Source organism: Rhincodon typus, chromosome 27 (assembly GCF_021869965.1).
Source record: "Rhincodon typus isolate 14 chromosome 27, sRhiTyp1.1, whole genome shotgun sequence".
Taxonomy (NCBI): Eukaryota; Metazoa; Chordata; class Chondrichthyes; order Orectolobiformes; family Rhincodontidae; genus Rhincodon; species Rhincodon typus.
This window is the reverse complement of record NC_063358.1, coordinates 13,300,852-13,327,413: the sequence shown is the minus strand read 5'-3', so window position 1 is coordinate 13,327,413 and position 26,562 is coordinate 13,300,852. Positions and strand designations below refer to the sequence as shown.

The following is a 26,562-nucleotide window of genomic DNA, read 5'->3' as shown; positions in this document are numbered from 1 at the left end:
GTTCAGTCAGATACCAGGTTCATATTACTTTTCTGATGAAGGGTCTAGGCCCGAAACGTCAGCCTCTCTGCTCCTATGATGCTGCTTGGCCTGCTGTGTTCATCCAGCCCTGCACCTTGTTGTCTCGGATTCACCAGCATCTGCAGTTCCTACTATCTCCTATTACTCCTGCTTGTTTTGTGATTTAGCTTGTTCACAAAGGAAAGTTGGTTATCGTGGTTGTCAACAGTCCTCAGTCAAGTCAAGGAGGATAGCCTTCGGTCAGGGGTCCCTGTATAATAAGTCAAGGGCAGCCTCTGATACCAGTCAAGGCAGTTGGAAACAGTCAATCAGCCACTTGAGGCGGTTAGAGTCAGGATGCTCTGCGTGTAAATGGTAAGGAGCCCAAACGAGGCAGCCCACCACAAGTCTTCAGTCCTTCCACCCTGCTGTGAGCCTGTTTTCCTCCTGGAATATCAGAGAGGTAGGTATTAAGGCAGATAGTAGTGGCTGTCACAGTTGTTATTTTGGTGCAGGTGGGGACGTATTCAGAGTGAGTGATTAGGCAGTGCGAAGGAAATGCAGGATTCGTGCTGTTAGGGATTGGGGTGGGAGAGAGTAAGTGGGGAAGATTTTGCCCACAATAATGCGTGTTAGAGTATGGGTCTTGGTGGGAGGTGCATACGGTAACAGTGTGAATGTGAGATACCAGATGATGGTGGGATTTATGGTGGAGTGAAGAAGGTCATTCTTCATATTCCTACAGTGCTGGGCATTCCTCCAGATGGCTGAGACTGTTCTAATCTACGTGGCAACCTTGGACCAAGTTGGCATAAACTAGTGTTGAGGATTCCACTGTTGGCCCTTGCGAAAGAGGAATAACCACCTCTCTGTCACCCTATCTAACAGGGGCTCTAATTCCCTGTCCACACTGCAGGACTTTGATTTTCCCGTGTGTACCGTGTGCAGGACAGTTCTGGACTGACGGTGATTGTCTAGGTGCACAGCAGGTTTTTAAAGATGGCTTGGATGCAAAGGACGATAGTGAGTTCCGGAATATCTGCCGAGTGACAAGTTGTTCTGGGAATGACCTACGGTAAGATAGGGCAGGAATCGGACATGAGGGGCACCATAGGGGCCGGGTGGATATTAATGTATAAAGTTCGGTAAGATATAGTGAGAAAACCTGCTAGGCTTCAGACCAGAAATCCCTCCAAAAAACTCAATATATCTTGTACTTAGCTGAAGGAGCTAAGATTTTACCCATAGACAAAAACTGAAATTACTGGAGAAATTCAGCAGGTTTGGCAGCATCTGTGGAGAGAAAGCAGTTAATGTTTCAAGTCTACTGACCCTTCTTCAGAAGCTGCTCTGACCCAGGGTCACTGGACTTGAAATGTTAACCCTGCTGCTTTTGTTTCAGATTTTCTGTATCTGCAGTTCTGTGTTTTATTTTAAGATTCTGTCCACTGTGTTTTGAACAGATGTTCATCAATGTTATTCAGTGATCACTGATTATGTCAGATTCCATAGCATTGTTTCAATTTAAAATGTTCAGGGAAACTGACTTATTAGATTCTTTTGAGGAAGTAACAAACAATAAGGACAAAGGGAACCTGTGCTGTCTTTAGATGTCCCGAAGGCAAGATTTGCCACATCAAAGGGTCCTTCATAATGTAAGTGCTTATGGCATGGGGGTAATGAATTATCTGGATAGATGATTGGTTAGCTAACAGGAACCAGAGATTATTCACAAATGACACAACAGGAATTGCTGGAAAACCTGAGCAGGTCTTGCAGCATCTGTGGAGGGGAATCAAAGTTCATGTTTCGTGTCTAGTGACCCTTCTTCAGAACTGATGGTAGCTAGGAAAACGTTTTTCGTGCACAATGTAGGATGGGGGGAGGGAGTAAGGAGTAAGCAATAAGTGGAGATGGAGTCCAAAGAGAGATGAACAGTTGGGTAGACAAAGCAGTGGATAATTATCAGCATAGCCATGAATAGCCATTAATGGAGACTATTAGTGGTTAACAATGGGTAGAGTGTAATAGTAGATGGTGTATGGTGATTGGGGTAAGGCAATGGGAGAAGGTGTCTTAAGCCCTAAAATTGTTGAACTCCATATCGAGTCCAGAGGCTGTAGAATTCCCAAGTAGAAAATAAGGTGCAGTTCTTTCAGCACTGCAGTAAGCCTGAGACAGAGATCTTGGCCGGGGAACAATGTGGTGTGTTGAAGTAGCAGACAACTGGAAGCTCAGGGTCCTTTTTGTGGACAGAACGTAGGTGTTTGCCATAGGGAGGAGTGCTTTGCCTGCAGCTATTTACGGTTTATATCAGTGACTTAGTTAAAAGAACTTAATGGCTGTCTTTTTAATCATCCTGTTCAGACATGTAATGAGACAGGTTTGGGGCAGCTGAGACTTGAATCTAGAGCTTCTGTCCCGACGTAAGGGTATTACCACTATGCGACAAGAGCCCTATGAATCCTAATTCTCTGACTGGGAACTGATTCTTGCATGAGACAATAAGTATACTGAATCCTAATCACTGGACTATCGGGGAAGATTTTTAAAGGTACAACACAGATGTGTTTGTTCGTTAAGCATGTTGGCAGTGGTGGAATTTGAACCTGCTCTTCCTTTGCCTTAGTGTAGCACCTAAGACCATGTTTCCATGCGACCACATAACGGTTCTGACCTGTTTTGAACCAAGAATGTTTGAAGCAAATGTGATAACTACTGCACTGCAGAATCACAGTTCTAGGGACCAAATGTATGGTTGCTAAGTTTGCTGAAGAAACAAAGGTAGGTTAGAAAGGAAATTGTGAAGAGAGTCTGAAAAGGGATATAGATTGGGTGAGTGGGCGAAAATTTGGAAATTGAGTATAATGTGGGCTAATGTGAACTCTTCCACTTTGGATGAATATAAACAAGAAGTGTTGTTTTATTTAAACGCAGAATTCTGAGGTACAGAGGGATCTGGGTGTCCTAATACATCAACCACAAAAGGTTGGTGTACAGTTACATTAAGTACCTAGGAAGGCAATTAGAATGTTGGTGTTTATTGCACAGGGAATGGAATATAAAAGTAGAATTGTTAACTCTTTCTCTCCATAGATGCTGGTCGACTTTGAGTTTTTCCAGTATTTTCTGTTTCTTTCAGATATCCAAGAGTTACAGAATTTTGCTTTTATAAAAGTCAAAAAGTTTTGCTGCAGTTGTTTAGGGTATTGGCAAAACTGCAAATGGACTATGTGTACAGTTTTAGCATCCTTATTTAAGAAAGGATATAAATACATTAGAGATAGTTCAGAGAAGCTTCAATCAACCAATAGCTGGAATAGGGAAGAAGGACTTAGCTCATGAGGAAAGATTGGAGAGACTGGACTTATAAACACTGGAATTGACCAGAATAAGAGGTGATCTGATTGAGACATATATGATCCTGATGAAACTTGACAGGATTGGTGCTGAAAAGCTGTTTCACCTTGTGGAGAGACTGGAAATGCAGGACATTGTTTAAAAATAAGGGGTAACCCCATTTTAAAACCAAGATGAGGAGGATTTTCTTTCCCTTAGAGTTGAATGTGTTGGAAACTTTCTTTCCCGGAAAGTGATGGAGGCATTAAATACTCGTAAAGTAAAGGTAGGTAGATACTTGATAAACAAAGGAGTCGAAATATGTCAAGGAATAGTAAGAAAGTGAACTTGAGGCCACAGTTCAATCAACCATGATCTCGTCCGAGCAAACTGCCGTGGCCAAATGGCCTACTACTCCTCCTAATTTGTATACCAATATGATCAGATTTCCTGTTTCAGTCTACCTAATCTTCGTAATCTACCTAATCATCCACACTTACCATTCTTTATCCTATCCACTTAATTAGTCCAAGTTCCTTTGGAGCTTGCTTATCAATTGGCTATGTCATCATCAAATCATCATTAACTAATTTTTATAAATATTACCTCTGAGGGATGTAAACTTAAAGCATGAAAGAAATGTATACTGTCTCTTGCCAACTTTGCAGTTTTCTCCTCAGTCACTTGTGATATCTTTTCTATATTTCAAATGATGAATAGATTTACTCTTAAAATTGCAATAATATTACTTATTTCTTGTGAGAATGTATTCATCATTTTTACAGCATCCTGTGTGAAGAAATTTCTACCCCATCTTGTCTTGTCTTACCTAGAGAACACTGCTTTTCCTTATTTCTCTCATCAAAATTCATATTTTTAAAAACTTCGATTGAATCTCATGATCGTATTCAGTACTTCCCTTATACTCGTGGTTTGCAATCCCTGGTAAAATCCCAACCTCTATGCTGTTAATGGCTTCAGTGCTTTTCCTTAGTGTGGATGCTAAAAATTGGACATTAATATTTCATTTTGCCTAACCAGCACTCTGCATGAATTTATCAATACTTCTTTACCCTTGTATTCTACAACCCTATTTATAAATCAAAATTCTATAGGTCATTTTGATAGCTTTATTGACTGGTCCTCTCCCCTGCAAGGAATCAGTTTTTTGATCTTTCTGCTCATCCACAGTAACATTTAACATGACTTTACTAGTTATTAAGACCTGTTATAGATATGTTGAGGGACAGGATACTTTGGCTATCAGGAAGGTTAAACTTGATAGGTGTCCTTAAGGGACATGTATTATCCCAATTGCTCCGGTTTCCCCTGGGGCCATGTGTTAGGAAGAGTGAGCAAACTAAATGTGCCACATCTGATGTGAGCCTGCTTCTGTTTGTAGGCTAAAGACATTTTAATGGCCTGGAAACTTCTAAATCACCCAAAGATAGAACCACCTTTACAGCAGTGCTATATTGATTGAGAGAGAAGAGTTGGCTGTAATATTGGAACATCTGCTGCAAATGCAGTCAGAAAGCAACCTCAGTGCAGTGGTCCCTACTTCTAGAGCATGGATGCAGTAAATTGGATGTATTGCATTTGGGACAACCAGAAGTGGGAACTAGTTGAAGAAAAATGAGATGACAGGACTATGAATGTCCCTTTCTACTTCATTTGAATGACTGGTTCCAACTGCCCTCCCCTACATTTTGAGAAAAGCTACTGTAGTCTCAAAGTGACATGAAATGTGTGGCGACCAGACCTAACAGGTTTGTGATTCTGTTTCATTTGCTAGGCACATGGGGAGTATGCACACTCTGATTTCTAATTGTAGAAAATAAAATTAATAGTTTTATACTTTGAGATAAGAGAAATTTATGAACCATCATAAAAGTGTTTAGCCTGATTAAATAATGTTATGTCACCTTTGTAACTTAAATGCAGGAAATCTGAAGTAAAATTATAAAATGTTGCAAGCACACCACAGACCTGCATCAGTGGAGAGATGAATAATGTTAACAGATCCAAGATGATGACCTTCCATCAGAAGTGAAAAAAGTTAAATATGTAATATACTTTGGGCAAATGCAGAAAACTAGGAAAACTGGGAGAAAATAACCTGAGGGAAAGACAGTTATGGGGTGGAAGTTTGGAGTGATTTAGGCAAAATGTTTTGGTCATTGGATGAGAAGTAGGATGGATGTGGAACAGATGTAAATGGTAATGATTCACTTATTGCCAACAGCTGGAGTATTGCCAAGGAGTATGGTTCTGACTTGAAATTGCTTAAGTTAATGTTGAGTCTTGAATACTGTGAAGTGCCTAATCGAATGATTAAGCCTCCATTCAGCCGCATCTAAACTCTGTAGGATGCCGAAAAAATACGGTTAAAGTGGCTCAGAATTAAAATATGTGACGAGAAGCCTGGAATCACACTTGCAAACTGAGCAGAGGTATTCTGGAGTGCAATCACCCATTCTGTTTATTCTCCCCAGTGAAGCAGAGATTATTATGTGGGGGATGCCTCGCCAGGAAGGAGTACTTGGAGCTCTGGGTGGTGGGAAAACTTCTGTACTTGCGTGCAAAGTTGACTTGGAGAGGAGAGGATGTGTCGGGGTGAATGAAGAATAGAGTAGGTGCAGAGAGAAACCAGCTCTTTGAATGCTGAAAGGGAAATTAAACATATATTGTAATGTTGGAGCATGGTCGATTGAACATGAATGCTGATGGAGTAGATTGGGTGAGCCTGGAATTGGAAGTTTGAGAAACAGCTTTTGATTTGGCATTTTTTGTTCAATGCTTTCAGGCCATAAACACACCTTCTTTTAAGAGAGCAACTATTGATAATGATGATGATTCTGTGATTGCCATTTACAGTTATTCATGAACCATTCTTGTTTCTTGTCCGGTATGACACTTCTTCAGAACTGTTCTGTAAAAGAGTCATACTGGACTTGAAACATTAACTTTGTTTCTCTTATTTTACTTCAAAATACGCAGAGCATTTCAATTTTGAGATGGTGAGAGATTGATATTTTAATAGAATTTGTGGTCAATTGAATGATACTGTATACTTTTACTTTCTGTCTTGTTTCTACACTCAATCTATGCTATGCCATCTTTTATTGTCTAGCTTTTTTTTTCATAAGATTCTGCCTGCACTAGACATCTTTCCTTGGTCTTCAGTGATCCTTTCAGTTGAAAGAAAGCAGCTCTTTTTAACTTTAGTTGCTCTTTTTCTCTTAGCCAAATTTCCACTTGCTGTTGCATGTCAATTTTATTATTTTTGAGGAAGGGATTGTTCATTGACAATTCTTGCAATTTAATTTGATTTAATGTCAAAATGCATCTTCTACCATAGAAATGAGAGATTATACTTTAAAAAAATCAGTGTCAGCAATGGAATTGTTTTGACTTGGTTGATGAATGCTGATCATTTCCTTACTGCAGGAGGGCTTCTGGGAGCTACAATTGTGGACTCTTTGGACACACTCTACATTATGGGTCTTCAGGAAGAGTTTACAGAAGCCAGAGAATGGGTGGAAAACAACTTGGACTTTAATGTGGTGAGTTTGCTAAATTGGAAGCAGATCTCTCAGAAGAAACTCTAGTTTTCTCTCTGAATTTTAGTACAATGCAGCAGAAGTGCCAATGGATTGCACAATAATTTATCTGTAAATGGAGGAACGACTAGGGCAGTTGGCATGCAGATGACTATTTATCACTGAGTTCTACAACTCTCTCATTTAAAACGTATTTCACTTTTCTATTATTTTTGCCATCTAGACAAGTTCACATTTTCCCACATTATGTACCCATTGTCAAGTATTTTGCTGTGTTCCTTAACTCACCTATATCCCTTTGCAGGTGCCTCCTTTTGGCAATGTGCTTTCCCATTTATGTTGGTGTCTTTGGCAAATTTAGCTGCCCTATATTTGTTTCTTCATTGAAGTTATTGATGTAGACTGTAAATAGTTGAGGCCCCAGCACTGATCTCTCTGGCCCTCCAATAGATACAACTTGCCAACCTGAAAAAATGAACTCTCTGCTACCTGTTAGCTAACCAGCTCTTTATCTAAGCTAATTATGTTCTCTTATCTTGTGTAATGATCTTTGATGTGGCATTGTTTCAAACATCTTTTGGAAATCAAGTACATAATACCTACAGGTTCCCCTGTATCTACCTTGTTTGTTATGTCCTCAGAAAATTAATAAATCAGTTCAACACAATTTTTCTTTCTCAAAGCCATGTTGACTCAACTAGTTCACATTATAATTTTCTGTGTATCCTGCTTTTACCTCCTTACTCGTGTATTTTATCAATTTCCCTGTGACAGATGGTAGCTGGCCTATTTTTGCTTTGTTTCTCTATCCTTTCTTGAATGCAGATGTTAATTTCGTTCTTTTCCCCCCCCAGTACACGTGACCCTTCCAGAATCAGACAAGTTTTGGAAAATGGTAACTAATACATCTGCCATCTCTCTAAATTGATCTGAACACTTGGGAATCATCGGTGAATGCTCCATTCTTTTACCTTTTATAATTAAAGAAATTTAATTGATATGGTAATTGATGCTATCTTAAAGAAATTCTGCAGTAATGGCCTGGGCTGGATAATTGGCTTCTGATATGGCTACACTGTTGATTTTGTGGTCAGATACAACTCAAGCCACTGGACAGAGTTCCCTTTAATTCCCATTGATTTTTAGATTTGCTAAGGTCCCTTAGTGTCAATTTTGGTCAGATACTGTCCTGATATTGAGGACAGCTACTGTTCAGTTTCCTTTGACATTTAGGTTGTTGTGTTCCTGTTTGAATCAAAGGTGTGATGTTCTTGCAGAACATGATCAGGTGAATCGATGGGCCGAGGAGTGACAGATGGAGCTTAAATTAGATAAATGTCGGGTGTTGCATTTTGGTAAGGCAAATCAGGGCAGGACTTATACACTTAATGGTAGGGTCCTGGGGTGCGTTGTCAAACAAAGAGACCTTGGGGTGCAGGTTCATAGTTCCTTGAAGGTGGAATCACAGGTAGACAGGGTAGTGAAGAAAGCATTTGGTATGCTTGCCTTTATTGGTCAGTGCATTGAGTATAGGAGTTAGGATGTCATGTTGCAGCTGTACAAGACATTTGTTTAGGCCACTTTTGGAATAATGCTTTCAATTCTGGTCTCCGTGGTATAGGAAAAATCTTGTGAAACTTGAAAGGGTTTAGAAAAGATTTACAAGGATTTTGCGAGGATTGGAGGGTTTGAGCTATAGGGAGAGGCTGAGTAAGTTGGGGCTATTTTCCCTGGAAATTCGGAGGCTATGGGGTGACCTTATAGAGGTATATAAAATCATGAGTGGCATAGATAGGGTGAATAGCCAAGGTCTTTTTCTCAGGGCAGGGGAGTACAATACTAGAGGGCACAGTTATAAAGTGGGAAGGCAAAAATTTAAAAGGGATCTAAGGGACAACATTTTCACACAGAAGGTAGTGTGTGTATGGGATGAGCGGCCAGAAGAAGTGATGGAGGCTGGTATAATTACAACATTTTAAAATGCATCTGGTTGAGTATATGAATAGGAAGGGTTTAGAGGGATATGGGCCAAGTGCTGGCAAATGGGACTGGATTAATTTAATATCTGTTCGGCATGGACGAGTTGGACCAAAGGGTCTGTTTCTATGCTGTACAACTCTGTGACTGTATAACATGATATTCTGGCAGTCGCTTGTAGATGCACTGGTAGTAATCTTCCAAGAATCATTAGTTTCTGGAAAAGTTCCAGAAGGTTGAAATATCGCCAATGTTGACACCCTTATTCTAAAAAAGGGGAGGGAAACAAGAAACAAGAAACAAGAAACAAATTGGCCATTAAGCTTAACATCTGTCATTGGAAAAACATTAGAGTCTATTATAAAGGATGTAACAGTAGGGCATTTAGGACAAAACTGAGCTTCCTAGAATACTTTTAAAGAAATCTTCCTGTGGAGTCCAGAAAAGCAGGTGTGAAGTCATTGCAATCACCCTCAAACGTTTCCTTTATTCATGGGTCTTAGCTACACGCCACTCCTGGAAAACTGGGTCACCCAAATATTCATCTGTTTTAATGTGTGTGAACTGCCTCTGGAGGCACAGTGATCGCAAGCAGTTCACCCAGAAAAGTCAATATTAGAAGGGCTATGAGATGCTTTCTGCAAATTACCACACCCTCTCCCATGTGAGATGATGTCACAAAGCTGTGAACGTTCATCCGTGGACTGATTTTCATTGCCAGATTCTTCAAGGGTGTAAGAATTCTTGAACACAGGCAATTTAGAATTTGCAGTTGCATGTGTCCATTCAACAGTGAGAAATTCCAACATGGTAATTTCTACTACAAGGCAGTTTTTTAAATTAAGCAATTAATAAAAAATTAACATTAATGTATGATTATATCACTTTATTCCAAATACCCTAGTTCGATATCTCTGTGTGTAATGTTGGAGCAGGACTAGAAGAACATTTCATTGAATCTACTGTTGTTCTTCACATCCTGTTCTTTCACAGTCCTATCACTGATTATTATACATGGAAAGTAAATAAAAAGTTAAATTAATTTTCAGTAACCAGGTCCAATTTGTTTTGGTTTGTGGGCTGCAGTTTGGAAACACGCTATCAGATTTTTTTTATCAATTAACTCAAATGATCAATTCCAAGTTAAAAGATGTAGGAATACATATACTGTCTTTAGTATTTGTGTCTTTATTTATCTACAGAAGAAAATGCTAAAAATGCAAATAAACAAGGTAAGGTTACTATGTGACTGCATCAACTAATAAAGGAGTTAGTGACAATAATTAAGGAGCTCCTGAATGCCATAAAGTAGCTCCCATAGCCGCTATTGCAGATGTTTTTGTAGCCCCCACCTGTTACTAAATTATCCCCTGTCCTTCAGTCAAGAACTGATCTAGTTCTTGCTACGTATGTTTTATAAATATGCTGCTTCTCTGGCATGCATCTAATCCTGACTTGTAGCTTTACCAGCATAAGACTTTGTTGGAGGTGTGTCTGCCACTGCTATTCTTATGCCTCATACTGAACCAGGGTTGGCCAACTGGTTTGATACAAATAGGGTGAATGAAGCATGCATTTTATTTATATTTTATACATTTACTTTTACTTATATAAGGCATATGCATCTAAGAAGGTTCCATATGAAAGATTAGCATGTAAAATTAGAGTGCTTAGCGTTGGGAGTAGAATGCTAACGTGGATAGAGAACTGTCTGGCAGACACCAAACCCAGACCAAGAGTAGGACAAATTATTGCAGATGCTGGAATCCGTACTGAAAACAAAAAGTGCTGGAGATCACAGTGGGTCAGGCAGCATTCATGGAGAGAGAACAAGCTAATGTCTTGAGTCTATATGACTTTTCATCTGACCTCTGATGAAGGATCGTCTAGACTTGAAACATTAGCTTGCTGTCTCTCCAAAGACCAAGAATAAATGGGTAATTTTCTGAGTGGTACCGCAGGGATTGGTGCTTGGACCCAGCTATTCACAGTATTAATGATTTTACATGAGGAACTAAATGTACTTTCTCCAAGTTTGCAGATGACATAAAACTGGGAGGGTAAATTGTAAGGAGGATGCAGAGATGCCTCAGTATAATTTGAATATAGTAAGTGGGGAAAATGCATGACAGATTAAGTGTAATGTGCATAAATACCAGGTTATCTACTTTGGTGGAAAAAATCAGGAAGCAGGATTATTATGTGAATGGCAATAGATTGCATCCCCCCCTTTCCCAATGTGACCTGGGTGTCCTTGTACATTAGTCACTGAAAATAAGCGCATAGGTCAAAAAAGCAAATTGTATGTTGACCTTTGCAGTGAGAAGATTCAAATATAGGACCAGGATATCATGCTGCAAATGTACAGGGCTTTGATGCAGTTTGGTGTCCAGATCTGAGTATTCCTAGCAAGGCTGACGTATGAAGAGAGACTGGATAAGTTAGGACTATATTTACTGGAGTTTAGAAGAATGGGGAGGTGTTGATGGCTGGATCTCATAGAAAGCTATAAAATTCTTAACAGCCCTAGACAAGGTAAATACAGGAGGAATGTTCATCGTGACTGGAATTCCATCACCAGATGTCACAGTCTAAGGGTATGAGGTAGGCTATTCAGGACTGAGATGAAGAGAAATTTCTTCACCAGAGTGATGAGCCTGTGGAAAGCAGTTGAGGCCAAAACAGGGGAAAAATGAGAACCAGGTAATGAGTTGGATGATCATCCATTACCATATTAAATGGTGAAACAGGCTTGGAGGGCTGAATAGCTTACTCCTCTTATTTTCTATATATTCCCAGAGAATGTTGCACTTGGTGATTTTTGCAAATTGTGAACATGGCAGATGTGACATATGCATGACTCCAGGAAGAAAGTTCTTTTTCTTTAAAATCGAGCAGAAGATAAAATTGATTTTCAGTCAGTGAAAAGTTGTACGGTGAGTTTTTGCAAAGGATGGACATGTGGATGGTGTGATTTACTGTATGTTGTGTTGTTTCATATAAAATATAACCTTTGTGAGTTGGGCACAATCTTCTTGTTCTATAGAAAGCAAAGTAAAAGGCAGGAACGGTACTTAATCAGACAGGAAGGAGGTGTAGCTGGTCTTCAACGCTTTTCAGCTTTTGTCCAAAATAAATTCTGGATGATTAGATCTAAAACCAACCTTTCTACCTCGCCAGTGATTGAGATCCCTATGTGCCCAATTAATGACCGCTTAAGGGCTTCAGCCTGCTGCTGTTGGCATTAATCCAGCTGCAAGTGTGCTTGGCCACCAGCCTCCTTCAGGAGGGAAAAAGAGTGAAGGTGGCTTGTCAGCTTGGGCACGTTTGGGGAGGTTTGCTCAAAGGCACTCCGTTCCTGATCAAGGATATGCACATAGAGCAGACGTTGGCCGTTGAAAACCAAATTAAACTCCCTTTCATGCTTCCAGTCTAACTGCGTGTTCCTTCCAACAATCCTCCACCCCCAATATAGACACACGTGCACAAATCACCTAACTTTGGCCTGCGATAACAAGGTGTAGAGCTGGATGAACACAGCAGGCCAAGCAGCATCAGAGGAGCAGGAAAGCTGACGTTTCTGGCCTAGACCCTTCTTCAGAAATGGGGGAGGGGAAGGGGTTTCTGAAATAAATAGGGAGAGAGGGGGAGGCGGATAGAAGATGGATAGAGGAGAGGATAAGTGGAGACAGACAGGTCAAAGAGGTGGGGATGGAGTCAGTAAAGGGGAGTGTAGGTGGGAAGATTGGGGGGGATAGGTCAGTCCAGGGAGGACGGGACAGGTCAAGGGGGCGGGATGAGACTAGTAGGTAGGAGATGGGGGTGGGGCTTGAGGTGAGAGGTGGGGATAGGTGGGAGGAAGGACAGGTTAGGGAGGCGGGGACAAGTTGGGCTGGTTTTGGGATGTGGTTGGGGGAGGGGAGATTTTGAAGCTTATGAAGTCCACATTGATACCATTGGGCTCCAGGGTTCCCAAGCGGAATATGAGGTGCTGTGCCTGCAACCTTCGGGTGGCATCGTTGTGGCACTGCAGGAGGCTCAGGATGGACATGTCGTCCAACGAGTGGGAGGGGGAGTTGAAATGGTTCGTGACTGGGAGGTGCAGTTGTTTAGCGTGAACTGAGCATAGGTGTTCCGCAAAGCATCCCCGAGCTTCCGCTTGGTTTCCCCGATGTAGAGGAGGCCACAACGGGAACAGCGGATACAGTATATCACATTAGCAGCAATTCTGGTTTCTGGCGTTGTGTTTCTGGCAGTCTTCAACGTGTGGTGTTGCTGAGCACAGGTTGCTCCTGTTGAGAAGGGCCTTAGCTCCCAGAAGCCTGATTTTCTTAAGTGCCTGATGGGCAGAAGACATGGCACATCGTCCTTTTTAGAGCCTGTGCAAGTATCTTGACACTTTTCCAGACATTGTATGCAATACCTAAAAGATTTCACCCAGTTATTGAATCTAGAGGATCAGAAGAAGCAGTTTGAGACATTTTGCAGGATGTATTTACTATAGATATTTTCCGATCAGAGGCATTATTTACAGCCTCAAGAGTGGGTAGGACTTGAATCTGGGACTCCTGGCTCATGTATTTATTGTACACTACAAACTTTGTGTATTTTCACCTTTCAGAATGGAGAAGTGTCTGTCTTTGAGGTAACCATACGTTTTGTCGGTGGGCTGTTGTCAGCATATTACTTAACAGATGATGAGGTAAGACACATCATATTTCTTGATTCTGGTATGTGCAGCATCTTGGGAAAGAAGTTTGTTAAATAGCTTAATGTAAATTGTGCAAGGAAAGATGTGCAATTATGAAATTAGCGCAGGTTTGATGGCTTAATTTGCTAATGCAAGCAAACAGCCCTGCAACTAGACTCTGGGATTAGTTAATGAGATCTGCCATTGCCATCTGCTTACAAATATACAGATGTTACTGAGTGAAATAAGACAATCCTGCCCAAACAGTTCATGTTGTGACTTATTCTCAAATAATTCTAATCATATGTAATATCCTTCCATATCCTATTGTCCTTTTGTAAAATCTTCCTGTCTATCTAATCCAGAGTTGATTCTACCTCAGCCACCAGCTATAGAAATAAATTGCATAGCCTCAACTCTGTGGAGAAGCTCCTCTTGCACTCTATTAAGTTTCTTTCATTTAATCTTCTGTCTATTGCCCCTTAAACTAGTACCAGATGGGTCTAGATATCTTGGACCTGACCATTATGTGGCAGCATTAGGCATATTTTTGTCACCAAATGAAGAATCAGAGGTTGTACCTTTACCCACAGTATCAGTGATGTATTTGGATGTTAGCTTCATCTCGCCTTCATTTTCCATGGGCAAAATTATGAAAGAACAAATAGCATAAGTTAAAGATATTTTTCTGTCTAGAAATGAGAAAAAGTATCAATTGTTTATGGATTGCTATTGTATAACAGTGAGTTTGAATGGGTCAGTTGGTGCAACTGTTAGATTAGTGCACTTCAAATCTGCAAAAAGATGTCTTATTATTTTCAAGAATTTAAAAAAAAGGTAGGGATCATAGTATTGCTTATTGTGTTCTCAATGTTGCAGTTATTCAAGGTGAAAGCAATTGAATTGGGAGAGAAGCTATTACCAGCATTTAACACCCCAACAGGCATCCCCTGGGCCTTGATAAACCTCCGTAGGTAAGGTATTCTAATTAATTTTAATTTATTAAAGATGAATTGTATTAATTAGAATAATAAGTAACACCATTGCATCAGCCTATAAAGATGACTTATTTACATTTTGAAACAACTGATAAAAATAGAACTTTGTGTGGATGGTTAGTGATTTTGAATCACTTGCTACTGTTGCAAGCAAAAGAAATGAGAGGGTATATTGCATTACATTCCAACTCTCCATTCCAAATATACAGGTGTTGCTGGGATTTCTTTTCATTCTCTGTAGCAAAGACAGAAATAAAATATTTCTTGATTACATCTGCCATTTCCTTAATACCTACCATTTAACTCATTATTTTCACTCTGTGGAGGACTAACCCTCGTTTTATTTCTTCTTGACCTTTTTTTAAGATATCTATGTAGAAGCTCTTGCTATCTTTTTTTTTCCCCACACTAGCTTCCTCTTATACAATGGTGTGTTTGTCCTGAGTAATATTTTGGTCATGCTCTGAGGTCCTTTATATTCTGACCAGTAATCTGAGCTGCCACTCATCTTTGAGCAATCATATGCTTTTCCTTAAATTTGCTGGGTTTTTTTTTTTAAAACTTATTTTTTTAACCATGGAAAACTCACCTCTTGCGTCCCCAGTGCCAGTCCATTGACAAAGCACAGTTTAGGAGTTTGATTGAATATTCTGGGCTAGTCTAGGTGGGGGCTCCTCCAGCAACACTCGAAGTTTGACACCATTTAGGTCAAAGCAGTCCATTTGATTGATATCCCATCCACCATCTTCAATATTCATTTTTTCCACTACCAATACACAGATGTGTACCATCTATAAGATGCACTTCACCAAGCTGTCTTGACAGCGCCTTCCAAACCCACAAACTCTACTACTTGGAAGGACAAGAGCAGCAGATGCACAGGAACATCACTACCTGCAAGTCATGTTCCATGTTACACACTATCCTGACTTGGAATTATGTTGCCATTCTTCCAATTTTGCTGAACCAAATTCTTGAACTTTATTCCCAATAGCACTGTGGGTATCATTATATCAGAAGAACTACAGCAGTTTCACCTTAAGTGTAAATAGGTATCGGCAATAAATCCTGGCCCACATCTCCTGGACGATTAAATACAAAAGTAGTTAGAATGCAGTAAGAAGAAAGCTCTAGTAACCAGATACAACTATGCCAACAGAACAAGGAACTTTAAAGTAGACACACCGTGACCTTTCTGAGGCTTGAGAATCTGTAGGGTTGTTAAGGGTTAAATGAGTGAATATTTATTTCTGATATTTGTCATAAAACTGTTTGCAATATTTCTTTAATTTAGTAAAATAGATCTTTCCTTTTGTGTGTAACAAGCTTTGATCATTATCATGTTAAAAATTCACTGGCAGCCGATTGCAAATTTGATCAGTGACTGAGTACCAGAGCATCATAGAATCCTTACAGTGTGAAAACAGGCCCTTTGGTTCAACAAATCCACACTGACCCTCAGAGCATCCTACCCAGACCCATTCCCCGATATCCCATTTTCTAATTCTTGTTACAGTTGCTGTCTATGCAAGTGCTGATGGTGGTGTTTGTGATCCTGCTAGCAAAGTAGAAAGATCAATGGCCCCACTGAAAATATATTTACTTGTTTTTAAGTGACTTATATTCTGTTCAATAATCTTAATGTTGTGGTGTAGTAGATTTGTTCAGGTGGATGCCCATTGCTAATGTTTTGCATTGGAATATTTTGGATTGTAAGTTTGTCCTGAATGGCAACATTGAAACTTTCCTATGTATGTTTTGCAGTGGAGTTGGCCGGAACTGGGGCTGGGCCTCAGGAGGAAGTAGTATTCTGGCAGAGTTTGGCACCTTACACCTCGAGTTCGTGCACCTGAGTGAGGTGTCAGGCAATCCAAAGTTTGCTGAAAAGGTAAATTATGCCAAACTGGTAATCATAGGTCTTCAAAATTGACAGATTTTATAACTGAGTTTCAGTGATTCAGTTTCTGATTCTACAGTATTTACTAAACATGTTTTCAACACTGATACCCTGAAGATAGAGACTTGAGTTTTCCACCTCTACATTCACCAACTCGGAAGTTTACTGCCTATTTATTTTAATAGCTAGGAAATCTCAGACTCTGGAGAAGGTAAGTTTAAATGCCCCCAGCTGGTATTTCTGAATGAACTTTTATTTTGATTGAAAGTTGTGATGATGTTCTTCTCCATGTAGTTTTACTTTGAAGCAGCTACTGTTCCTTACCAAAAAATGCCCCAAGTGCAACTTTTATGCAAAGCAAGATTTTGAAGGACACTATAGGTCACAACAATATGTGATGTACTGCAGAGGTACTCCAGGTATTTCTAAGCAATTGCCCTATTAATGACAATTCTATTAAAGGCTTGTGGATTTAAGATAGCAACCTGCCTCTTTTCAAACCATCCTTGGGAGCAGGGATTCAGCTTTAAGACTCCTAGCCATTTCCTGACTGACTTAATCAGTGAAAAATCTGATGGTGTTGGCTGTGATGGTTGGAAACATCATGATAATTTCCAGCATAACATGTGTACGTGTAGGATCTTCTGCATGTTGTCACACAACCTGCATGTTCAGTGAGTGAAATATTGGCAGTTGATCTCAAACCTTAAGAATATCAGAAATGTCATTAAGGTGTCCAATGTCACTGCTGCTATGGTATAATACAGTACAAACTAAATAGCATGGTTTAGAAAAGGTGTAAGGACAGAGATCTTGAGTGAATATTATCAAATTTTTGGCTGTTTAAAAAGGCTTTACAAATCGAGGTATAGATTACAAAAGCAAGGAAATTATGCTTCTTCTCCAGGTAGTATCTTCAATTATTTGAGGGTTGCCGAACCATGATTTATGCCATGATTTTACTTGGGCACAGCAAGGAGACAGGCTCCAAAAGCAATGAAGTCATGCTTCTCCAGGTAACATCCACAATTATTTGAGGGCTGTCGAACTGTGGTTTATGTCTTGATTTTACTGTGGGAGCATAAAGAGACATTAGGTTCCAAAACTACCTCATCCTGAACTGGATTAGACACTATCATTGAAATAATTCTCAATTTGTATTAATTATCTATTGAATTAATTGGCGTCCTGAAATTATGTTAAACTTACTGAATTTATACCCTGCTGGAATATATTGATTCTAGGCAGTGCATTTTACTGAAAAAAAAAAAGTCCATTTCTGTCATGTGGTAGACGACTTTAGGATGTCTCAAAGCACTTCACAGCCAGTCGAGTATTTTGAAGCAAGCAAAAAGAGATTGCTGGAGAAACTCCAGCCTGGCAGCATCTGTGAAGAGAAAACAGAGTTTTAGTATTTCAAGTTCTGAAGAAGGGTCACAGGACTCAAAACGTTTACTCTGTTTTCTGTCCACAGATGCAGCCAGACCTGCTGAGCAATTTGTTTTTGTTTCAGATTTCCAGCATCCAACAGTCTTTGTTTTATTTTGGGTACTTTTGAAGTGTAGTGACTGTTGTAATGTAATAGGCCTTGAACTTGCAATCTTCTGACTCAACTGGGCCACAATTGATCTAACAAAATGCTTCCCAAAATGCAACGAGTATGTTACCAGGGACGAGATGTTGAGTTATGTGGAGAGACTAAATGAGCTAGAATTATTCTTCTTGGGACACAGAAGTTTCCAGGCAGATTCGATTCAAATCATGAAGAATTTTGCTGGAGTAAATAAGGAGAAATTGTTTCCAGAAATGTCAATAACAATGACAGAACATGGGATGAAAGTAATTAGTAAAAGAGCTAGAGGCAACACAAGGAGGAAACATGCAGTAAGGTGTGATCCAGAATGCACTGCCTGGAAGTGATAATAACAGATTCAATAATAACATTCAAAGAGGAATTGAGTAATTTGTATGGTTATGAGGAAAAACGAAGGGTGGGAATTAACTTTTTCACAGGGCTGACATTGGAATGAATGGAGTGCTCCCCTTCTGTGCTGTGACATTCTATTGTTGTATGCCAAATTGTATCAATTCCCTATTTCTCCTGTAATGGAGACCTGTCCAACATTGACTGATGACAGAAATTGATTTGTTGCTGCTTAAATGATCTTGTGTCATAAGAATTAAGTGCAGTCAACACTAAAATCACCAATGACAAAATAGTACGGACATGACGTGATTGTGGCTCCTCATAGTAATAGCCACTTTAAAGTACAATCTTTATAACAGTATCTCTTTGGTAGGGCTCTTTGTATAATCACATTTATACATTCTGTGAGGAAGTAAAATATCTAGCAAGGTCCATTATCCATTAAGTGCTACCTGACACGGTTTTGCTCTATCCTGTACAGCTCTTATTCGTTTTCCATGATAATGGCATATAGAGGTAATACCAAATTTAATACCATTCCTGATTGTGAGAAGCTCTGACTGAGTGAGTATGAAGGGTGAGAATTTCCCAGCGGTCTCACATTCTCAGAAACACTGAGAAGCAAATCCAGGTGTGTGTAGGCAGTATGCCAAAATAATCACTGCAAAAATTGCTGTTGCAGCTCTGCGCCCTTCAGATTCCTCATTAATCTCTGCTTCCAGAATCATCTGGAGACAATGTTATAATTTTCAGTCTAACTCGACTTTAGCACTTTGCAAGGATAAACCAAGAAACAGGTGTCGCTGGCTGTCATGATAATTGGAGCATTATAATTTGTAAGTCACTCGCAACTTGTTAGACAGCTTGCAGGGAAGGGAAACAAGTACAAAAATTTTTGTTAGATTGATTTTGGGTGAAAAACTAGTGAAAACAGTTTCTGTCCCATTGAGCTGCCAGAATAGGTTGTAGCATGGAACTTCATTCTCACTGTTTAAACATAGAAAGTTACTTCGTGTATTTTAAACAGCTGGAGTTCCATGCTATATCAGTGAGCAAGTAAAAAGGAATTTCATGTATATGTCACCTTATCCTTTGCAGTGATTTGAGCTGCTGGTAAGTGCGCAAATGTTGAAGCTGTTTGTGGACAACAAGACGTCACATACAGCAAGGAATTGAATAATCTATTTTTCCAATGTGTTGAATGAGCGAAAAATATGGATCACGATATCATAGACCTGCGTTTTGTTTTTTATGAATAATTACCACGGATCTTTGTTGCTCATTATGTTGGTAAATGTGGATTTAAGTAAAATTGGGAAGTTTGTGCAGAATTTGAGATGTTGCATTGAAGATCTGCCAGGACTAATTCTTATTATAAGCCTAGTAAAATAATCATTAAATTAATTTATAACATTAAATCAGATATCAAGGAAAAGGTACATTGAGTCCTGCATACAGTTTGGTTCCTTTGAGGAAGGATGTTAATGCATTGTAAGCTGTTCAGAGAAGGTTCACTGATTTAATTCCAAAGATGAAAGGGTCACTTTGAGGAGAGATTGAGCAGTATAGGCCTAGACTCACGAGAATTTAGAAAGATGAGAGCAGATCTAGTTCAGATAGGAGATCCTAAAGGGGATTGACAAAATAAACAGAGAGCAAATGTTTCTCTTTGTGGGGCAATCTAGAATGAGGTGTCATACCTTTTAGGTGAAAGGGTGGCAGATTGTAAAACACAGATGAGTAATTTTTTTGAAAGGGTCATGAATTTGTGGAATTCACTGCTCCAAAGAGCAGTACACACTAGAACACTGCATAAATTTGAGGAGATAGACAGATTTTAATTAGTCATGCGTTAAAGGGTTAAGCAGAGTGAGCAGGAAAATGGAGTTGAGTTGAGATGAGACCAGCCATGACTATTTTAAATGGTGGGACAGGCTGGAAGGGCTGGATTGCCTATTTGTACTCCTAATTTTTATGTATATAAATTAGAGTCAGTGGAGTCTCAGTAAAGAAGTGATGGCAGCATGGTGGCGCAGTGATTAATACTGCTGTCTCACTGTGCCAGGGACCCAGTTTAATTCCAGCCTTGGGTGACTGTTGTGTGGAGTTTGCACATTCTCCCTGTGTCTGTGTGGGTTTCTGCTGGCTGCTGCAGGTTCCTCCCACAGTCCAAAGATGTGAAGGTTAGGTAAATTGGCTATAGTAAGTGCAGGGTTATGGGATAGCGTGGACAGCTGGGTCGAGGTTGGATGCTCTTTAAGGGTTGATGCAAACTTGATGGGCTGAATGGCCTCTTTTTCCGCACTGTATGGATTCTGATTCAATGAAATATGGTGACCAGTTTATGCTCAACAAAATTCCAGAAACAGCAGTGAGATAAATTGAGATATTTTGTTGTTGTCAGTCTCTGAAGTATGAGATGTGGATGTAAGGAAACAGAGATCCCGTTTTCTGTTTTGAAAAGGATTCGGGAATGTTTTGCCTGAGAGGACAAACGTGATGCATATTTAATTTCTAATGCAAAAGACCGCGAGCTTATGTTAGGTAGTTTAGCGCACATTTTTAGGTGTTCTACGGCTGACTAAAACATAAAAGTGCGGTCTGAGGCACATATGTACATTTTCAATGGAAAGCTCACAGCAGTGCAGCAAAAAAAAAATGCAAATCAGTTTGCGGCACTGATTTGAACCCAGTGTTACCATTTTGAAATGCCACATTGCAGGCATTGACCTGTCTTAACCTCAGGCAGCTAAATGTCTTAAAAACACTCCCCTGGAAATGTAAACAATACTTCTTATTTACAGTGCTCTACTTGAAGGAATGACACTCCCCGTGTTTCTCATTGTACATGCAAGCACAAAGATGCGCAGGTTAGATGGATTGGCTGTGCTAAATTGCTCATAATGTCTAGGATGGGAAATGCAAGGATAGGGTAAGGGGTGGGTCTGGGTGGGACGCTCTTCAGAGGCAGTGTGGACCTGATGGGCTGAATAGCATGCTTCACTTTAGGGATTCTATGATATAGCTTTATTAGTCTATTCCCTTTTGTCAGAGACAAGCAAGAAGAGGGAGTATCAGGTATGCAAATGTGGGATGGCATTGAGTGAACACACATTGTCTTGTCTGGCCCTCATCTGAACACAGCCACATTCATCAACATAAACAGATTTTGCTTCCCTAATGAGCAGCTGTGCATCTGCAGTTGAATGCAATAGACTAACTGTTTCAAATGGATGAAGGATCGATAACCAGGGGCACAGACTTATGGTGACTTTCAAAAAGATGAGGCAAAATGAGGAAAATAGTTTTACATGAGTGGGAAGGGATTGAAATGAACCACCGAATAGGATAGTGTCAGCAGATTCAGGAGTAGTTTTCAAAGGAAGTTGGATAAATACTTGAACAACACTATTACAGGGATAATGGGAAATAACAGAAGTGGGTCTAACGGATTACGCTTTGTTTGTATAAACATGACTGTGTGCTAGTCATGTTGACACATTGCAACACCTCCATATTTATTTCTGAAGAAGGGTCTGAGCCCGAAACGTCAGCCTTCCTGCTCCTCTGATGCTGCTTGGCCTGCTGTGTTCATCCAGCTCTACACCTTGTTATCTCAGATTCTCCAGCATCTGCAGTTCCTACTGTCTCCATATTTATTACTGTCTTTTAACTCAAGACTATTTGTATGCCGTTTATAAAATGTTTCTTTAAGTGCCTGTGATTAAAAAGTCCAAATGCTAGATCTTCATTCCATCAGGAAGTTCTGGGCAACAAAGAGATGAATTTTTAAATTGGTGAGTCAGCTGTCTTGTTCAGCTATGAAGAAATGTGAAAGCCATAATGATACACAAAACACTTGTTTTATTACAGGTGCCATATAAATACATCTCGAGACTCTTCACAGAGGCATAATAAAACAACATGCGGAACCTAGCTACACAAGGACATTTTAGGACAAATGACCGATAGTTTGGTCAGAGTGTTTTTAGATTTTAAAATGTGGTGTAAAGGAACAAAGTAAGGGGGAGATCCTTTTAGAGCTCAGAGCTGAGAGACACCAAGACATGGATGTCATTTGTGGAGTAGGTAAAATTGAGAATGTTCAGAAGGCTTGAATTAGTGGAATGCAGACATCTAAAAGAGTTAGACCATAAGATCCATGAGGAACATAAGTAGGCCACTCATCCCATTAAGTTTGTTCTGCCATTCAGTGAGATTGTAGCGGATCTGATAATCCTTAATTCCACTTTCCTACCTTTTCCCAATAACTGTTGATTTCTTTACTGATTAAAAATCTGTCTTTGTCAGCCTTGAGTATACTTTGTGACTCAGCCTCAGCAGCCCTTTTGTGGTAAAGAATTTCGCAGATTCACTACCTTTTGAGGGCAAAAAATTCCTCTTCATCTCTGACGTAAATATATGACCCATTATTATAAGTTATGCCCTCTACTGTTAGACTCTTGCACAAGGGGAATTGACCTTTCAATGTCTACCCTGCCAAGTACCCTAAGAATCTTATGATTCAAAAAGTTCACATCATTCTTCTAAATTGCAATGTATACTGGCCCACTCTGCTGAACCTCTCCTCATAAAGCAGACCCTTCATATATAGTGTCAGCCTAATGAACTTTTTCTGGATTGCCTCCAATGCTAGTACATCTTCCCTTCAATAAGGGATCCAAAACTGTTCAGTATTCCAGTGCTACGACTGGTGCCTTTGTATAGTTTTAGAAGATGTTAAATTATAAAGGCATAGAGATCTACAGCACACACTCTATGGCCCATCGCATCCATACTGATTAAAAATGATCACCTAACTATCCTAATCCTAATTTCCAGCACTTGGCCCACAGCCTTGTATGTCTTGGTATCACAAGTGTACATCTAAATTCTTGAATGTCATGAGGATTTTTGTCTGTACCACACTGATAAGAGTGAGTTCCAGATTTCCATCACCCTCTGGATGAACAGCATTTTCCCACACCACCTCTAAACCTTCTGTCCCTTAGCTTGAGTCTATGTCCCCTGGTCATTGATCCCTTTATCAAGGGGAAAAGTTTCCTCCTGTCTGCCTTGTCTGTGCCCCTCATAATTTTGCTTATCTCAATCATGTTCCCCCTCTGTATCCTCTGCTCAAAGTAAAACAACTCCAGTCTGTCCAAGTTCTCTTCATAACTGAAACTCTCCAGCCAAGGCAACATCCAGGTAAATCTTTTCTGCAGCCTCTCTAGTGCTTTCATCTCTCCTATAATGTGGATTCCAGAACTGCACATCATACTCTAACTGTGGATTAACCAATGTTTTCTAAGTTCCAGGTAACCTGCCTACTCCATTCTCTTTTGAACTGACGACCAGCATTCCTTTTGCCTTCCCTATTACCTGCTGAACTTGGATGCTAGCTTTTTGAGATTCCAAGTTGAGGACTCCCACATCCTCCTTTTCCAAATCTTTCAGCAGTCTTCCTCCATTTAAATAATGTTCAGCCCTTCTCCACTTCCTGCCAACGTGCTTAACCTCACATTTCACCAAATTATATTCCATCTGTCAAGATTTTTTTCCCCACTTGTTTAACCTGTCTGTATCCCTCTGCAGACTATTTGTCATTTTCACTACTTCCTTCCTACCAATTTGTGTGTACTCTACAATCCTGGCTATTGTATATTCACCTGCCTCATCCAAGTCATTAATATATGTTGTGGATAATTGTGGCTCCATTAGTTAGAGGTTGCCATTCTGAAAATACCCTCCTTATCCTAACTTTGTCTTCCTCAAGTTAGCCACTCCTCTGTGCGAATATACTACCTCCAACACCATGGTCTATTGTCCTATTAAGTAGCTCGATGTGTGTTTCTGACATGGCTTGGAAGAGATTACAGCTGAAGAAGGATAAAGCCTTGAAGGGATTTGAAAACAAGGATGACAATTTAAAAATTGAAGTTTCATTTTAATTGAGAATCAGTGTAGATCAACAAGCACAGGAATGATGCATGAATAAGTTTTGGTGTGTATCAGGAAATGGGCATTAGAGTTTATGATTACCTCAGGTCCGCAGAGGTTAGAATGTGGAGGCTTGCCAGGAATATGTTAAAATCATCAGGTCTTATAATGGAAAATTGATGATTATCATTGACAGTTAACAGTCTAGTACTATAATTGTGCCATAGATTGCATTCATTTGTCATCAAGCAGTTGTAACTCACTTATTTCTCAAAAATCAATGCATGTCCTTTTTGTATACTTCAGCTGGAAACATCATGCAAGTACAAAAAGAATAATCCATTAGGAAGGGCCAATTCATATTGCGTAGTTGAACTTCTGAAAGTATGGAGTGCTAATTGTATTTTGGGAGGTAGGAATGCACTTCAGGAAAATGTTGGAACTTTTCCCTCTCTCGTTTTCTACCATTATCACTGAAGCCTTCTGGATTTTAAAGGGATTGGTTGGGGACACAACCTCTAAATTTCATATGCCCAAGCATTCCTTTGTACCAGCTCCAGACTAGGTGGTATGACTGCAAGGAAGTAAGGTTTTATCTTTCCTGTCACTCCATTTCTTTAAACACCATTTTAACAACATCAAAAAGATGACACAACATTTCTAGTGCTAGGTGACCTATCCTTTAACCTGATAATGGCCTAGAATTTGAGAAAGGGATAAGGTATTGACCAGAATTTATTGACTGGGAAGAGATACACATGAATTTGAAAACGTAACTACTTGATCAACTGCCATTAGCATTACAAAATTGTTACTTCATCTTTAATGGGATGTACTTGTAACTTCCATGAAGTTTCTGCAATTACATATTAGTAGCAAATCAAATGCATCATGGAATATTGGCCATTAATTAATAATTTAAGTATATTAACGACATCATAATTGCTAATAACTGCTAGCTATGTTCTCACTCAAAGTGAACAATTAAAAATTTTGAGTCTCACTCCTTTTAGGCTCATTTTCCTCTATAACACTGTGGAGCTGGAGGAACACAGCAGGCCAGGCAGCGTCAGAATAGCAGGAAAGCTGACGTTTCTGGTCGGGACCCTTCAGAAAATGAAGACCCTTCTGAAGAAGGGTCCCGACCCGAAACCTCAGCTTTCCTGCTCCTCTGATGCTGCCTGGCCGGCTGTGTTCCTCCAGCTCCACACTGTGTTATCTTTGACTCCAGCATCGGCAGTTCTTACTATCTCTTCCTTTTCCTCTCACTTTTTTAAAACCAATCTTATTTTCTGATTCTTTATTTCTTTTTCTCACCTGATTTGGATTGAATTCACCCCCTTGAACTCTGTCTCTTTCCCACTCCTTCCTAAATTTATTTATCAATCCTTAATCTATTGTTTAAGGAAATATGCACTTCCCTTTTTGTCCCAAATAGTGCCATCAGCCTGCTGTTCCAGCATTGTTAAAATGTAAACTTGTGTATATATAAATCTATCTAGTGGGGTCATGAGAAATATGGATAAGGAAGCCCCAACAAAGTTCACCCAGCATATTATCCAAACAAGAAATCACATCAAATCTGCAACTGCCAAGTCTATCTTTCAACTGCTCCAGACTTTAATAAATCATTTGATATTTCTCCCAACAAATTAATGTTTCCTGAGTTCCAGACCCCCTCTGACCCTACCACACAGCTTTGTTTAGATCAGTGCCCAAGCTTAATCAAAGGGACAGGTTCAGGTTGCTTCCAGGAACAGTGTACATGTTCTACGTTATGCATTTTTTTCTCACAATTGCATGGGTGAGGAATATGATCACATCAGAGAGTTTATACTTTACCTTTGTAATTTATTTTACAACAGAAATAATATTTGTTTTAATTAGACTGCTGTTGGTGTTTCAAGACTGTAGTAAGTGTTCAAAAGTACAACTTGTGGCATTATTTGATAGTCATGTACTTGACGTTAATAATAAATAGGTAAAGTATTAAGGCCTTAGAATTAAGCTACTGTATTAGTGTGCCGCTTATGAAAAAATCTTTTTCTATTATGTTAAAGGATGCAATGATTCATTGGTTAAAATTAATTAACATAGGAAGTTATTTTTAAGTATAATTACAAGGATTAATTATTATGTAAACTGCTTTTTAAAAAATTCACTTGTGTTTCACTGGTGTTTCGTTTCACCGTTTTACCATAGTTGCCTCATGGGCTCAGTGTTAAAATAAG

The 26,562-nt window shown here is 39.6% G+C and overlaps 1 protein-coding gene across 1 annotated transcript in view; it reads left to right on the top strand.

Moving 5' to 3' along the window:
- Window positions 1–26,562, top strand: part of LOC109930822 (mannosyl-oligosaccharide 1,2-alpha-mannosidase IA-like) — a 119,901-nt gene that overhangs the window by 39,712 nt on the left and 53,627 nt on the right. Inside the window, exons 3-6 of the mRNA XM_048612928.1 lie at window positions 6,790–6,905; window positions 13,501–13,581; window positions 14,449–14,543; window positions 16,332–16,455. Of these exons, the coding sequence (XP_048468885.1) occupies window positions 6,790–6,905; window positions 13,501–13,581; window positions 14,449–14,543; window positions 16,332–16,455 (416 nt within the window). The remainder of the gene's footprint in view (window positions 1–6,789; window positions 6,906–13,500; window positions 13,582–14,448; window positions 14,544–16,331; window positions 16,456–26,562) is intronic.